At 39.1% G+C, this 17,345-nt stretch overlaps 1 protein-coding gene across 2 annotated transcripts in view; it reads left to right on the top strand.

The window, feature by feature from the left end:
* TBC1D22A (TBC1 domain family member 22A) overlaps positions 1-17,345 on the top strand; it is a 642,021-nt gene that overhangs the window by 31,255 nt on the left and 593,421 nt on the right. For both annotated transcript variants that reach the window (XM_089684779.1, XM_089684788.1), the window contains exon 3: positions 8,951-9,291. In XM_089684779.1, coding sequence (XP_089540905.1) covers positions 8,951-9,291 — 341 coding nt within the window. The remainder of the gene's footprint in view (positions 1-8,950; positions 9,292-17,345) is intronic.

Here is a 17,345-nt window from a genome sequence, read left to right as displayed (position 1 = left end):
TGCTTCCTGAATTACAGTAAAAAAAACAAATATAATGTGACTATTTTTTCATTTATTTCTAAATGCTAGGTATTTTTCTTCAGTTATTCAGTTGTGATAATTGTATTTGTCAAATAACTTCCATCATTTAGAAGCTGTGCCCCAAAAGGCAGGCAGAGGGCAAATGACTAGTCACCAATAATGGCCCTGGACATCCAACATCTTATCTTTTTCCCCATTGATTTGCAGTCCCTCTTTTTTGCACTTTTTTTCTATGTGTTAGCAGCCATCTTGGTAGAGACACAGTTTTCATTCCTTATGTCAGAGTCTCCAGCAAGGAGAACACTGAGCAGCACAACAGTGCCATCATCTTATCTCATGGGGGTAGTTGTTAAAGGCACATTGTCTTATATTGCTTGTTGCAGATTTATACTGTAGCTATGAGGTTGTATGTACAACTGTGCCTAGGCACCCTCACATGCCCTTGAAATGCATTTTGTTTCAAAATGAATTCAAGACCAAATGTACCTTTTCAAGGCACTGCATATGCACAATTCACTTTTTTTTGAAGTTCCGTATAGCACGAGTTCAATCCCACTCTGAAGTCAGGCTTGTTTGCATTTTGTTGGAACCATCCTTAGCTGTAATGCACACTTGGTTTTGATAACGCTGGTAACGTTAGCTGTGTAAAGTCATGTTAAAAACGTGTGTTTTTGCATTAGCGTTTAGCGGCCTTTTTCCATGTTTGCAGCTTTTTTTTTCACCCAAAAATATTTTTTTTGGTCAAAAAACTTTCACAAATGGCATTTTGTGGCGTTTTGCAGCGTTTTTCAGTGTTAGAGCATTTTTACAGCTAAAAAACTCCTCTAGAAGCCCACTTGTCCAGGTTTTTTTCAAGCCAAAAAATGTTGATTACAGTCTATGTGTGCATGGACACATAGGACAACATGCTGGGGAGTTTACTGGCTGTAGAAAAAAACGTCAAAAGCCAAAAACTGCAGCTGTAAAAACGTCCAGTGTGCATGAGGGCTTAGTCTTTTTATCCAGATCTTATTCTGTTATCATTTTATGGGTTAAGCATGGTGGTTATCACTTAGCTGCTGATTGGTGTACTGCTGTCCTATATGTTCTGTTTTATCAAGAAACAGTAGAGTTAGGCTGAGTGAAAGAACAAATGAATGGATTCCTTCATCCATACAATCTACATTTATTGAGGAATCTTCCCTACAGAGACATTGTATTCTTACAGACTCTCTGCTGTCAGAATACACTGATCAGCGGCTGCAGCCCATTGGGTGCACCGATGATAAAAACATTTTTTCCAACAAGCCTGTTCAGCAGAAGACAATCATCAAATCGACTTTTGTCGAGCAGGAATGGCCAGCTTTAGGGTTCTTGTACATGGTACTGATGTATGACCATCAGATTTGTGGAAGAAAATTCCTGTGTAAAAACACGAGGATGGGTCGTATATTAAATGTGCATAGTCACGTGTTTTCACACATACATGCACATAAAAATTCTTCTAGCTTTTCTTGAGTGTGTCATACACTCAGGCTACATTCATTTCCTGAGCTGAGCGTTTTCAGGCGTTTTTCAAGTGTTTTTTTTTTTTTTTCAGGTGTTTTTGAGCAGAATTGCAAATATGTCTGGCTTTTTTCATTTAGGTGTTTTTGATGTGGCCAATAGAAACCTGTGTATATGTGTCCATTGAAAACCTATTCACATGTGACATAAGATGAGGATGAACACATTGTGCAAGTATATCACTTTGCTCTACTTTCTGGAAAACATGCAGCTAAGGGCTCACATACACGGGGCATTTGGAAAACTCTTCTGAACGATGGAAACTGCTGTAAAACGTAGGTTAAAAAACGTTTAGCTGCGTTTATTTGCATTTAGAAGTATTTTTAAAAGATAACCTCGGGAGACCTTCCCAAATGCCCAGAATGCACTGAAAAGCAGTAAATAACTATTTCAGACATTTTGAGAGAAATGGAGAGAACAGAAGCAGAGAGAGTAGTATGTGTTGAGATTACCTATCTTTTTCTGGTTGTATTCACTATAGATCCCATCATGAGCATAATGCAGCACGTTCTATCATTTTTTCCTTCACGCGAAATCTGGAACACATGGAAAACACTTTGCATGCATTTCTGATGATGAATAAAGGCTCTGGACAGCATCCGGACATGGAACAGTTATAAAACTTCTCCCCCTTCAATGCTGATCTTGTACAAAATTATTGCTGATGTAAGACAGATGGAGTATTTGACTGCCCTACATACTTGTTCGCTTGCTGTGTTTGAGGCAGTATGGAACCCATGGGATACCTTCATTTCTTCTTTACCAGCCCAAAATGTACGTTCCTAATAACCTCTACACTGTTATTTTATGACATTATTTGTCCTGTACCTATGCAGTTTTTTACCATCGATGTACCTTCTTTTTATGTTTTTTTTTTTTTCTCAAACACGCTATTTGTATACTTACGTGAAAAACAAAAAAAATTGTTAATGACAAAAAAAACTCTTCTAAAAATAAACGCGGTTAACTGCGTTTGCACACGTTTGCAACGCCAGTAAAATCTACTGAATGCAAGTTGGGTGCATTCAAAAAAATGACTGGAAACTCAACTGTCTGTAAACGACTATGTGTACATGAACACATGGGAAAACATTATGATGATTTCAAGGGCTGCTAAAAAAAACCCCACTGAACAGCTCCTGGGTGTCAGTTTAGGAGCTGCAGTGTACATGAGCCCTAAAATCTTGCAGAAAACTTCTAGGCAGGTTTTACACAGACAACACAGGATGGAGAAAACTAATCACATGGCTGAATTACACTTCTGGATAAGAAGACAGCTGCAAGTTTCCACAAAGGTTCAAGATAGGAAGTGGGAGATCATGCCAGAATGTCATGCCTGTAAGAAATGCTGTAGAAAAGTCCTAGGCACATACAACAGGAAACCCAGAATCAAGGCCGTGGCTGCTGTACACAGACGCTCTGTACCTTTCTCCTTGACCTGGGGAGCAGTGTTGCTGTTCCACTGCGGCAGCAAGCTTCATTCCATTTCCTCCCAGGCTCTGGTGGTTCTTGCCCAGCTCTTCTAATGGGGATCATAGATGCAGGGGTGGCCATAAATTAGACCAATGACGGTCTCTTCTCATGCTCTTCTCTGTTTGGAACACCAGATGTATGTTTATAAGGTGTTCAGTGATTCTATAAAAGGGGAGGGGAGCTGCTGAAAACGCTTGATAAATAGCTCAAAACGTTAATTTCTCACTGTTCAGATATTTTCCTTTGAAATGTATGAGGACAAAAACACTCAATTATGCCTGAAAAGTAGCTTATGTACTTTTCTGAGTGACAGGTGTTTTGCTACAGGTGACAAAATGCTCCAATTTGCACAATTGTCATTGAAATGAATGGAATTTTCATTGCTGAGCGTTTCTGAGATTAAGCCCGGGTTCACACTGATGCGGTGCGGAATTCGCACCAGTTTCTGTGCGATTTCTGCACCGTGTCATGATTCATGCGAACTGCTGCGGGTGTGTATGTTAAGCAATATTGTACCACTGTGTCTGACCCCACCGTGTACAGACAATTTTTTCCCTTCCTGCAGCCCTTTTGGCAACAGTGATTTGTTTTTTTTTTTGTCCTAATTGTTCTGCTCTGTTACAGATATGTAATTATTTTATTTATTATTTATTTCAGGTACTTGTATAGCGCCGTCAATTTACGCAGCGCTTTTACATATATATTGTACATTCACATCAGTCCCTAACCCTCAAGGGGTGTACAATCTAAGGTCCCTAACTTACATTCATACATACAAATACATACATACTAGGGACAATTTAGACAGAAGCCAATTAACCTAGCAGCATGACTTTGGAGTGTGGGAGGAAACCGGAGCACCCGGAGGAAACCCACGCAGGCACAGGGAGAACATGCAAACTCCAGGCAGGAGGTGCCGTGGCTGGGATTTGAACCAACTACCCTAGTACTGCCAGGTGGAAGTGCTAACCATTTAGCCACTGTGCTGCCCATTGTATTGTTTACCCACTTGCTCTCCAGAGGATCTACCCCTTTTCCTGACCAGGCCATTTTTTGCTTTACGGCGTTGCGTTACTTTAACTGACAATTGCGTGGTTACTGCACCCAAATGAAATTTGTTCTTTTTTTCCCACAAATGGAGCTTTCTTTCGGTGGTATTTGATCACCTGTGTGTTTTATATCTTTTGCGCTATAAACAAAAAAAAGACTGACAATTTTGAAAAAAAAAAAAAAAACATTATTTTTGACTTTTTTCTTTAAAACCTATCCAGTAAAAAATTTTAAAAAAATCAAATTTTGTCATAAATTTAGGCCAAAATGTATTCTGCTACGTTTTTGCTAAAAAAATACCAATACATGTAAATTAATTGGTTTACGTGAAAGTTATAGCGTTTACAAATGGCGGTATATATACTGGATTTTTTCTTAATTTTTTTATGCTTGTAATGGAGATCAGTGACTTATGGTGGGACTGCGGCGGGCATTGTGACACTGGGGGGGGGGGGGGAACTAATTGCCACTGACATCCCAATGAGACTAATACAGGGATCAGTGCTAAAAGCACTGACCCTGTACTAATCACACTGGGCAGGAAGAGGTTGACATCTGGGGTGATCAAAGGGTTAACTGTGTGCTGTTTTACTATGTTTGCTGTATGTGATTTACTGTGCAGAGAAATCCACAGCAGCATGTTATTGCTGGCAGGAGAGAGACCTGCGTTGTTTACACACAGGTCTCTCTCCTGTCAGTGTTACTTGGCGATTGCCAGGTACCAGCGTGGAATCTCTGAATGGGACCCGGTGATCGACAGCTGTAGCCGCCAATGGCGACGTACGCCCCCCCCTACCCGGAGATGCTAAATCACGTACATATACGCGATTTTGCGCAGCCCTGCTGTCCCGTAGCAGTAGTTCTGCTATAGGGCGGTCAGGAAACAGTTAAGTTAACCTGCAATTGGTTCACAAACCGTGATGAACAGAAATATATGGCTCAAATTTCAGCGCACAGAAATTGCATGTGATTCGCACAGGAATGCGGTGCGGTTCCTGTGTAAATCACATGCGATGTGCTGCACCGCATCAGTGTGAACCCGGGCTCAAGCTACAAAATGCTCAAGTGTGAACGGAGCTTTATATATAAGCACATTTGCGTAAATTACTGTCCAGCAGTGCAGATTCATTTTTTTTTATTTTACTGAGCTGTACACATGCAAGTTTACTTGTCTGTGTGTACAGGCCCATTAAGAACAATGGACTGCATTTATATCATTTAAAAAAAAGAAAAACTAACAACTGAGCACCTAAAAAAACCTGGCTTTTTTTAGGCATTCGTGTGCAAGAGTCCTCACTCTGTTATACTTCTTGAACCTCAACTAAAAGATAGCTGGGATCTGTTTGAATATATACATTTTCTTTCCAAGTGCATATTTTTTGATTGTTTACACTATAGACAGAAACAAATAAATATTCTGATGAATTCTTTTTTTGCTCATGGTTTCAGTTTCATGCTTGCTTATTTTGATCTTGCAGTCAAATAAAGGCTAGTGGGAGCAGACAGTACTTCCTAAAACCCAGCTCATCTGACATCTTAAAAATGATGACTTTTAGAGCGTCATCATTCAGGAGATTTACATTTTGGGCATAGGACTTTAATAATGGTTTTAGTTGATCATATTTATTTTTATGTTTGTAGTTTGCTTGGTGAATAGTTTCATGGAAACATAATATAGGTGAATGAAGCTTCTGCCCTATTTACTAAACTGGTAATGTATCGCCAAATTTAATTCTTCCAGAATATAGCTCACAATCTTTTAAGCTGCATGTCATCTTATTTGTTATCTAAAAACTTAAACTAAAATACTTTTACTATTTTCTGGTTAAAAGAAATATTTCTTACCAGAAGCTGTACATGACTTCTTCTTAAACTTTAATGCTTTCACAGCTGATTTGTGCTGCTCTAAGCCCCCAAAGGTTATAGCTTGCAACTTTTTTAGTAAAGTACAAGTTGGAAGCGGATGTTTTAGAATCATGTATAAGACCTTAATCACACAAGCTTTCTGCATTTGTTTTATTTAAATACAGGAGAACTTCATCTGGGTGATATAGTGTGAGCAGTTTACATGCCTTTTAGGTGTTCCATACAGGCTTTCCCTTCTCAATGTCCTTTTTTTTGCATTTACATGCATTTAGCTGTGTTCTGAGCATCTAATTTGTCCCTGGATGTACAGATTTCTATTGCTTTAAACACAATTAAACAGCATGTACCTGAACAAACGTAAACACACGGTGTGCATTATATTATTTATAATCCTTAAATGCATTTATGTATGTTTAGAAGTGTCCTATAAATTCACATAAACCTGCATGTCCTAGCCTATGTAAATGAGGCTTAATACAGGGTTGTTTATCTGACAGTGGCCCATCATGGGACCCTGCAAGGCTTCCTTTGTTTCCTTCTGAGCTTTGAATCAATAGGAGTTGTAGTTCAAAAGAATCTCAAGTACTTTTCTGAGCTAAAAGCTTCAAGCGACACTATACTCACTTGAACATATATAATTGAAAACCATTGGATTTTGGATGAGCGTGCTAGAGCTTCCATATATAAAAATACTCCGGTTTGAATGGGGCCTGATTGTCATATTTTCAGTGTTGCGGAAGAGAATGAAGTTGGAATATGCAGCAGTATTGACTTATTGTTAATGTCCAGTTCTAAGATTCTATGCCACCTTGCTAGTGAGGGAGATTCAGCAGCGTTCTGGGGAAGCAAGAAGAAAACCCACAGTCAAAACTAGAAGTCTCTGATTCTGCTCACACAGCATAGCTGGAAATGGAACATTGTGGGATGTCTGCGTGACATCTCAATAAAGTTTGTAAAAAAAAAAAACAGTGCAATGCTCTAAACTCATTACATCATTACTGCTCTGATCTCACCCCATCGCACCACAGACTAGCCGCTGCATTGCAATGCAGGAGTCACTAATAGTGATGGGTCCTCTGTTCTCACCTCTCTTTGTAGCAGACCTCAACCCCTCTGACACCTCATATTATAATATCTCTGCCAGCTTGAATTTGTGAACTGTCGGCTGTGTGGGTACCCATGTGTCATTGGTGTGCTTGATAAAAGCTGACCACACCTGCACACAATGGGGTGGTAGTGAGCTATACAGTCTAGATCGAGGTACAAGGCAGTAGACTGAGCACATGTAAAGCCAGTATAGACACTGCAGACTAGCAAGGCAGGATGAGGGATACCTGAGTGAAATATGACTTGTGTAGGGGGAGAACTCTAAATTAGGTCAGTGAACCACTCTCCAGCTCCTTGACTCAAGCTGTCGGACCGCAGTGCTGGAGGGGCCCCTAGGAGGAGTTGGGTTCCCTGATATCCCCATATCAACTTGGTGGCTGGCAGAATAGGCTAGTGCAATGCATGAGGTGCACCAAGTGATGACAACTTAGTGGGTGTAGTGAGTTGGTCAGCTTTGTGCATTAGGAAACCGGCTGTGAAGCCACAAGGCTTCACTGCTAGTTTCCCTTAATCAAGATGGCGGTGCTAGCAGCCGATTGAAGAATCGGCTCGGGTGAGGACGCCGCTGGATGCCTGGACAGGTAAGTGCCCTAATATTAAAAATCAGCAGCTACAGTATATGTAGCTGCTGACTTTTCATTTTTTTTTTTTGGGGGGGGGGGGACTCTTCTTTAATAAATCATAGATAACAGAATAAATGGCATCTGAAAGTGCTGCATTGAGACTTGTTTAATTTACCATATCTTTTAGATATCAGTATCACTGTTGGTGGCTAAATCTGTTATTGATGGAGACTACCTGGCCATATATGACCAGTTTTAAGGTACCATTCTTGTATCTGCATGTTACTGCAGATATTACATTAAAGTAGAAGTAGAGACACCACTTTTTTTTCATTTTGGATGAAGTAAGGGATGATTATTACCCCTGTTTTTTTTTTTTTTATTTAATGCCATCGCATTGGAGAACTTTACCTTCACTTCCTGTCCCATAGCCAAAACAGGAAATGAGAGGAAATCCTTGCAAATTAAGGGAATTCATCGGGCCCCCAGGTTCACCAGAACTAGTATCCCCATTGGAAGATTTCCCTTCTATTACTTTTCTGGGGACAGCCCAGAATGTTAGATTTTATTTTACTTTCACTTGCAATGATAATTGTAAACAGGACAAATGGGGAAGATGAATTTCCCTAACAGGGACAGACAGTAATAGAACCCTAATGTGTTCCAAACCCCTCTCCACTCTATCCAAAAAAAAAATATAAATAAATAAAGTTTTGCCTGCAGTTATACTTTAACTGGTCGATATGTGGTGTACAAACAATGTTATCAAGAGACTAGTGTTAAAATTAATTGAATAAAATAAATAAATAAATAAAATTTTGCTTGTAGTTATACTTTAACTAGTTGATATGTGGTATACAAACAATGTTACCAAGAGACTAGTGTTACAATTAATTGACTGTCTTTGCATTTTTTTTTTAATCTAACATTCTATTGAAATCTGCATACCTAATAGAGTCAACCTCATTGCTTCTTGCTCATTTGGTGGTCTGAGCAGATCTATTCTATCTTTTTATGCTTCCCAAAGTCCTGCCAGTCCTGCCAATATATCTGAGATCTGTCTGTTACCATAATAATTTCTGGGCTCTTGTGGTGACACTTTGATGCCTCTGACGCAGAGAATTTCTATCTTATTGTAGTTTTTTTCAGTGACTCAAGTGTAATTTTTATCATGCTGATTATAACATAAGGAGCTGAGACTTCCATTTTATTTATTTAATTTTTTGTCTGTGGTCGTTATTACAAAACTCAGTTTGTGTTTTTGTTGTAGACTATTGGAATTCGTATAAATACATTCACATTGATTTTCATTTCTATTCTCATAGCTTGACAAAAACTATTCAAAAGCCTCCAACAACACCTATAAAGTTAAAAAAGGTAACCACTTTCCAAGAGTTTGAAAGCAACACAAGCGATGCATGGGATGTTGGAGAGGACGATGATGAACTGCTAGCCATGGCAGCAGAAAATTTAAATACTGAAGTTGTATTAGAAACTGCAAACAAAGTCATCCAAAACCATACGAAATTACAAGAGCAGAACAAATTCCAAGAAAATAAACAGCTGGGAGACAGACCTGTGGCACCTGAAGAGCTTTCCTCTCATGTGACCAGCGATAACAAGATTGTGAAATCAGCCAGTGAGAGCCAGATACCCAAATCATCTGGTATGTACTCAAATGTGTCATGTTATATTACTTAGATCTTTTATATAGGGGTGTGCCATTGTGGAAACTAATCTCTGTGTACTCAGGACTGTGCAATCTTTTTTTTTTCTTTTAAATGAAAAGCCAGATGGATATGTTACATTTGCAACTGTAGAGCTACCGAGTTACTACTACATAACAATTTTTTGTTACTTTGGGGTTTATTTACTAAAGCTGGAGAGTGCAAAATCAGGCTCACTTCTGCATAGAAACCAATCAGCTTCCAGGTTTTATTGCCAAAGCTTGAACAAGCTGAGGTTAGAAGCTGATTGGTTTCTATGCAGAAGTGAGCCTGATTTTGCTCTCTCCAGCTGTAGCAAATAAACCCCAATGTGACAATTCTTAGTTAGTACTAGTTTAGGTGCAGAGAATGTAGAATACCCTTTCTGATTACGGCCGTGATGTAATCAAAGTGGGCAGTACTGTACCGACTGCTGAAGTGAGTACTTGTGATACAACTTATACTATAATAAGTTTTTAACTTTTTAGGAACCATGTTTTTCTTTTAAAAAGACTTAAACAAAGAGATATTAAACCCCAAAACAACTATTTATTATATTGCAGTGTACCAGTTTTTTAGATGTGGTGGATGCATTCGTTTTCATTTTCTGAGGCGTTTTTCCTTTATTTCCACCTGTTGCCAGGTCTGTCGGCCAGTAAGTCTGGTACTTTTAAACTTCCTTTAACACATCAAGCTATTTAGCAAAAGTGACAGAAAAAGTGCTTGAAACCCCTTAGGGTCCTTTCACACTGGTATAGTCCCTTCAGTCATGTTTTTTCAAAGAAAAAAAAACTGATTCAGTTTACATTTTTATTTTGTATGTTTCTCTTTAAATGTTTAAAACTTTTTTTTTTTTTTTTTTTAAACACTACTTCATTGACCAATAACCCCCTATATCAGGGGTGGACAACTGTTGCCCTCCAGCTGTTGTAGAACTACAAGTCCCATGAGGCATGGCAAAACTGACCGTTACAAGCATGACTCCCAAAGGCAGAGACATGATGGAACTTGTAGTTCACCAAAAGCTGGAGGGCCACAGTTGCCCACCCCTGCCCTATATGATAGCATATCAGTAACAGGTCCTATTTGTGGCAAGGGGGGAGCAATGTGTGTGCAAGGAGAGGAGCAGTGTTTACAGCGAGGGAGTAGTGTGTACATACAGGCTCCCTCACTTGCATGACTCTGAATGCAATTGCTGTCTCCCATGTTTACTTTAGAAAGAGCAGTCATTTGGCCCACCACTAAAGTATACAGTTTGGGGCCAAACGACAGCTCCTACAACCACTTTAAAGGATTGCAAACCATTTAACACTGACAATGGATGGATTTTATTCATTTTTGTAAAACTCCCAAAGTTAAAAAGGTTATATCTGTATCTGCCTTTAGCTGGAATTTGTCTACATTTGTCAGTCAATACCATCTAAATCCGTGTATAACATTACCCTCTTCCCATATGAATAATTCTGCTGCCCAAAGTTGGTTCTGTTGCTCCTCCTTACAAACAAACAGAAACGTTTCAAGCACACTTATCAGCCTGAAAAAAAAAAATCACTAACAGTTTATATTAAAAACCGAGATATTAGTTGCACACATTTGCAGATATATGTTAAGTTGCACTGCCTTACCAAGTGACCTCTGTAAAGTGTAGTCCTAACTCTCTAATTTGAGAATCTCCAAGTTGGAGCATACAGTTAGGTCTATATATATTTGGACACAGGCACAATTTAAATTCTTTCAAGTATTTGCCAATACATATTCAAGCTATAGTTATATAATGGATATGGACTGAAAGTGCACACTCTCAGGTTTAATTTGAGGATATGTACATCCAAACTGGAGGAAGGGTTTAGGAATTACAGCTCTTAAGAGTAGCTATCCCCCCTTTTTCAAGGGACCACAAGTAATTGGACAATTGAATCAAAAGCTGTTTCATGGCCAGGTGTGGGCTACTTCTTCATTATTTCTTCATCAGTTAGGTAGGTAAAAGGTCTGTAGTTGATATGAAAGTGTGGTATTTTCATTTGGAATCTATTGCTGTGAAGCTACGTGTGTTCAAAGGAGCTGTCTATGCAAGTGAAACAGGACATTGTAAGGCTTCAAAAATGAAACAAATCCATCAAGGAGATCGCAGCAACATTAGGAGTGGACAAATCAACAGTTTTGTACATTCTGAGGAAAGAAGGATGCACTGGTGAGCTTAGCAACATAAAAAGGCATGGACGTCTGCTGAAGACAACAGTGGTGGATGATCGCAGGATCCTCTGTATGGTAAAGAAGAATCCATTTACAACATTCAGACAAGTGAAGGACACTCTCCAGGAGGTGGGCGTATCATTGTCGAAGTCTACAATCAAGAGAAGACTTCACAAGAGCAAATACAGAGGGTTCACCACAAGGTGCAAACCATTCATAAGCCTGAAGAATAGAAAAGCCAGATTAGACTTTGCCAAAAATCATCTAAAAAAGCGAGAGCAGTTCTGGTTAAGCATTCTTTGGATGGATGAAACTAAGATTTAATCTGTACCAGAATGACAGGAAGAAAAAAGTGTGGAGAAGGCTTGGAACAGAAGACAGAGGCAGCCGAATGCATTCTGCTGTGTATATTGATATACTGGCAGCCCAGATTCAGCCAAATGCAGCAAAGTTGATTGGACGGTGCTGCACAGTACAGATGGACAATGATCCAAAACACACTGCAAAAGCAACCCAGGTGCTTTTGAAGGGAAAGAAGTGGAATATTTTGCATTCATTATATAACTATAGCTTGAATATGTTTTGATAAATACCTGAAAAAAACTAAAACCGTGCCTGTGTCCAAATATATATGGACCTAACTGTATATAGCAGAGGATAAATTAAGGGCAGGTATGCCTGGGGGGGAGCCCATTCCTCCTTAAAGACACAGGGAACTCCTCCATCCAGAGTTCAACCTCCCTAAGGCAGTAAGCGGCTGATTTGCTAAAACTGGAGAGTGCATAATCAGGCACATCTGTGCATGGTAGCCAATCAGCTTCTAGCTTCAGCTTGTTTAATTGAGCTTTAACAATAAAACCTGGATGCTGATTGGTTTCTATGCAGAGCTGTACTAGATTTTGCACTCTCTAAGTTTTAGTAACTCAACCCTTAAGTGGCTGGATTTCCAGATGATATAAAATGTGCAGTCACCATATTTAAGTATAGTTAAGCTGCAAAATATTTAGTTTTTGTTTTGGGGTTTAGTACTGCTTTAATAGTGTCATTCCTATTCTTCCTATTCTTTGTAATTGACACATGCTTGAATCTTTCTTTTTGAGAGTGAATAATTCATGAAGCTCATATAGCAGACATGTACTGTAGTTCTTATTATAATGGTGTAATCGACAAAATACTTGTACAGTATACAGTATTTAACCATTGTTGGCAATCATTTATACCATAATGATTCTATTTCTTTGTTAAGGGTTAGATTTTACTAATTTACATATTCCATACCCAGGAGATTTAGTCTGGCCCCATCACTTTACAGTACTTTTTCATCTAGTGCTAAAAGCCACATTAAAGATTTCATATAGGATCTCAGTGGGTTGCAACAAGTTGCTTTAAAGTTATGGAAACCAGTTGCAATAAACCCAGTGAATTGACTGTCTTTACACAGAGATGAAACAAATCTTCCTGCATAAGTTGTATCTGTATATCTGCAGAATTTGTTGTACATCTTCGTATAACGCAGATTTTACACAGCACCTCTCTGAAGGTGAGCACTGAGTCCTAGTTGGAGGAAAGGGACACACATCTCACATCACAGTACACAGGAACTTGCGCAGCTGTGGCTGACAGTCACGGGATATGTGCTACAGCTGTCCTCCCTATCACTAATTATCTTTTAGAGTTGGAAAGATTTGTTAGAACTAGGCAGCAGAGAGAAATCATACTCCGTGCCTTGGTTAGTAACAAGTTCACAGTATAGAAGGATATGCTTCTATACTGTGAACTTGCACAGCTGTGTCTGACAGTCACAGGATATGTGCTACAGCTGTCCTCCCTATCACTAATTATCTTTTAGAGTTGGAAAGATTTGTTAGAACTAGGCAGCAGAGAGAAATCATACTCCGTGCCTTGGTTAGTAACAAGTTCACAGTATAGAAGGATATGCTTTCTTCATATTTCATGTCAGAGGTTTACAATCGCTTTAAGCTCATCTCTGTCATTGTGGACAGGTGTGGAGAAACCTTTCCTGCTCTTTTATTTTGTTTTCTTTTTGCTCTCATGCATCTTGGTTAGATTTCTATCCATTTTGGATCCATACATCTGTTGATTGTATAAGCACATGATAATAATATCATATTATGTTGTTGTGTATGGCTAAAGCTATAGCTTTTCATTAACTGGTCATTTGGTACATAATTTCCTTTATTACCAATTTTTTAATCGAAGGAAACTTGTATTGAGGATGTATGGAAGCTGCCATGGTTGACCTTTTAGTTTAAATCTGCATCAGTGGCTTTACTCCATTGAGCCCCTAAGCTGAAACAAGTGTAAACAAAAAGTGTTTGCTCTCACTGTGTTTCTTAAAGCAGAGTTCCACCCAAAAGTGGAAGCTCCGCTTATCTGCCTCCCCCCCCTTTTCTGCTGCCACATTTGGCACCTTTTGGGAAGGAGGGGTGAGCAGGTGCCTGAAGCCTGAAGTTTTCTGTTTCTCTTAGTAAAGATGGTGGCGCCTGACTACTGATTGAAGAATTGGCTCGGGGTGAGGACACCACTGGATCGCTCTTTGTAGCTACACTTTAATGTGCTTCTATGTTCAGGTCTGTTTCTCTAAAAATATTGAAGTTGGATATGTATGTTGGCCCGGCTGCTAGCATTTTAGGAAAGTCAGCAATGGAAATTTCTATATTTGCTTCATATCCCATGTGCATTTCCTCTGCTTCTGTCTCGTTACAAGTAGGTTAACTTTAACTTGCCCTTAAAGGATACCAATAACTTTCAGCTCATGCGAAAGCCACCATTATTTTACCTATATGTGTTAAAAGCAATTCCTGTGGCCAATCTGTCTCTGTCCTGATGTCAAGCAGGCAGTTCAAAAAATACAGGTGTACAATGATAGCCTCTATATATGTCTGATCTTTGCACCTCAGTTGTCTTCCTTTTATTATGAAAGAAATATTTAGCACCAAAGTTCCTGAAATTGGAGTTTTTTTCTTTTGATAACCCTTCCAATATTATTTAATTATATAGAAAGTTCACCTTTCATTAAAATATACTAGATGCACACCATTTTGCAGGTAAAAAAATGTGCATTTACTATTTTTTAACATAGGAGCCTGCAAAGCATTGCACTCGCGATCAGCGGATTACAGGTCCAATGTCAGGCACACACTGCCTGCAGCCCTGGTGTCCGTACCTCTGTATGGGCTGTCATTTTCAGAGTTGTTGGCAGATTGAATGAACTATGCATGTGCTGATTAGCATGCCCACAATTCATTAAGGCCTCGTTCACACCCATACGTGCATAAAAACCTATGGAAAAACTGTGCAGATTTGACTTGCAGAGCCACAAGCTTACATCAGTTTTCATGTGAATTTCTACACTGCTGTCACGTCAGTTTTTTCTGCACAGAAATATGTAACATAAATTCTCTGCAAGAGCACAAAAAAACAATTACTTTCTGTGTGTCCTTTTCACACCACAATGTTGATGTCATGTCAGTTTTTTCTCATGCAGAAAATTGCATACACATTGTAGATTCCGGAGCATAAAAAATCCAAACTATACTAGTGTTGTGGTGTGAACAGGGCACATAGAGAACAATTGATTTCTTTGTGCTCGTGCAGAAAGTGTGCAGTAAACGCACATCTCTGTACATGGTGTGAACGAAGCCTGAAACTGCCAAAACATATGTCATGGTGGCAGACAGAACTTGTAGTTTTTCATTCACAGATTCCTTTGAATGCATTATGTGACTGTGTGGGCAGAGCCCCGTCAGCCTGATGGTTCTCAATGGGTGCGGGGAGAGGAACTCCCGCGCGCTGTCACACTGGGCAGTGAGAGGGTGAGGAGCTGAACAAAAACATTTTGCATGTTACACCCTAAAAATGGGTGTATCATGTAACATGTTTTAAAAGGTGAACTTATCCTTTAAAGTTGTTCTAAAGCCTGAAGGGTTTTCTTGTACCTTAATACATTCTATGAGCATGCACTCTATGCGGCTCTCCTGCCTTTGTCCCTCCTCACTGAGGAGATCGATAGCAGCAGGAGCCATTGACTCTCGCTCCTGTCAATCAATTTGAATGAGGAGGGAGGAGAGGGCGGGGCAGAGTCCTGCTGTCTGTGTCAACAAAATAGTTCTCTCCCATGTCAGCTCCTGCACACTGCTTTGCATGGCTGTGCATAGCACAGCCATGCAAAGCAGTGTGTTTACAGTGAAGCACAAACACACAGTAAAACATACACACAGCACACAGTTAACCCTTTGATCACCCCTCATGTTAACCCCTTCCTGCCCAGTGCCATTAGTACAGTGTCAGTGCTTTTTATTAGCACTGATCACTATACCGGTGTCACTGGGTATGTCAGTGACACCAAGTAAGTTCCCCCCAGTGTGAGAATGCCTACCGACGTCCCGCAGTCTCGCTGTAAGTCGCTGATGGCCGTCATTACTAGTAAAAATGAAAAACAATCCCAGTATATACTCTGCCATTTGTAAATGCTATATATTTCATGTAAACCAATTAATTTACATGTATTGGGGTAGAATACATTTTGGCTTAAATGTATGATGAAATTAGATTTTTTTAAATTTTTTACTGGACATGTTTAATAGCAAAAAGCTAAAAATATTGTTTTTTTTTCCTCAAAACTGTCTTTTTTTTTTCATAGCGCAGAAAAGTAAAAAATGCACAGCGATCAAATACCACTGAACGAAAGCTCAATTTGTTTTAAAAAAGGACCTAAATTTCATTTGGGTGCAGTGTTGCATCACTGCGTAGTTGTCAGTTAAAATAATGCAGCACCGTAACGCAAACAATGGCCTGGTCAGGAAGGGGGGTAAATCCTCAGGAGGGCAAGTGGTTAATTAATACATGGTCCAAAATACAGAAAAAAAAACATTATTTTTATAGTGTATTCAAAACCTTTTGTTAATATGTTTTATAGTTCTTGTCTTTTGGGAAGTGTACTAGTTCTTTGGGAGTGAACGGCATTACATGTCTATTTCATCAGCGGTGGACTGGGACCCACTGGTGAAAGTCACCACCCTGTCAAAATTTTCAACACAACTACAGTTTTCATCCAACAATATTGCCTGTATTTCTGATGCCACAATTTAACAAAAAAAACAAACTACAATTTGCTTTGTATTTGCAACACTTTCATGCAATTATCAGATAAAAGATGCATCTTTTTGCTCAGTGAGCAACATCAAAGATATAACATTGAAGCCCTATACAATACAGTACCACATATTATAATTAGTGACAGTTGTTTCACCTTTTAATGAGGATGACCAGTAATTGGTAATGCTAGTGTCACTAGTATGATGAGGATGATTGGTACTGAGCTGAAATCATTGGGTTAGCAGTCCTCAATATGTTGACAGTTGTGCAAATATGACAACACAAATGATCCCATTGGATTTCTACATGTTTGTGCTCATTGAACAACATCCAAGATTCACATAATAGCAAAGAAATTTCTGACAGGTATGTTAGATGCACAGTAATTGGTCAAGCAACTGCCAATTATTATGATGAGGATGACCAATAATTAATTGCACACTAATAATTAATGCACAATAGTGTAGAGCTACAATGCCTTGAAAAGGTATTCATACCCCTTGAAATTTTCCACATTTTGTCATGTTGCAACTAAAAACGTAAATGTATTTTATTCAGATTTTATGTGATAGACCAACACAAAATGGCAAATAATTGTGAAGTGGAAGGACAATGATAAATGGTTTTCAAATTTTTATACAAATAAATGTATGAAAAGTGTGGTGTCCTTTTGTATTCAGCCCCCGAGTCAGTACTTTGTAGA

The sequence above is a fragment of the Staurois parvus genome, unplaced genomic scaffold (assembly GCF_062004578.1).
Source record: "Staurois parvus isolate SC_StPar_1 unplaced genomic scaffold, SC_StPar_1.0 ptg000019l, whole genome shotgun sequence".
Classification (NCBI taxonomy): Eukaryota; Metazoa; Chordata; class Amphibia; order Anura; family Ranidae; genus Staurois; species Staurois parvus.
This window is presented reverse-complemented; position numbering and strand designations above follow the sequence as displayed.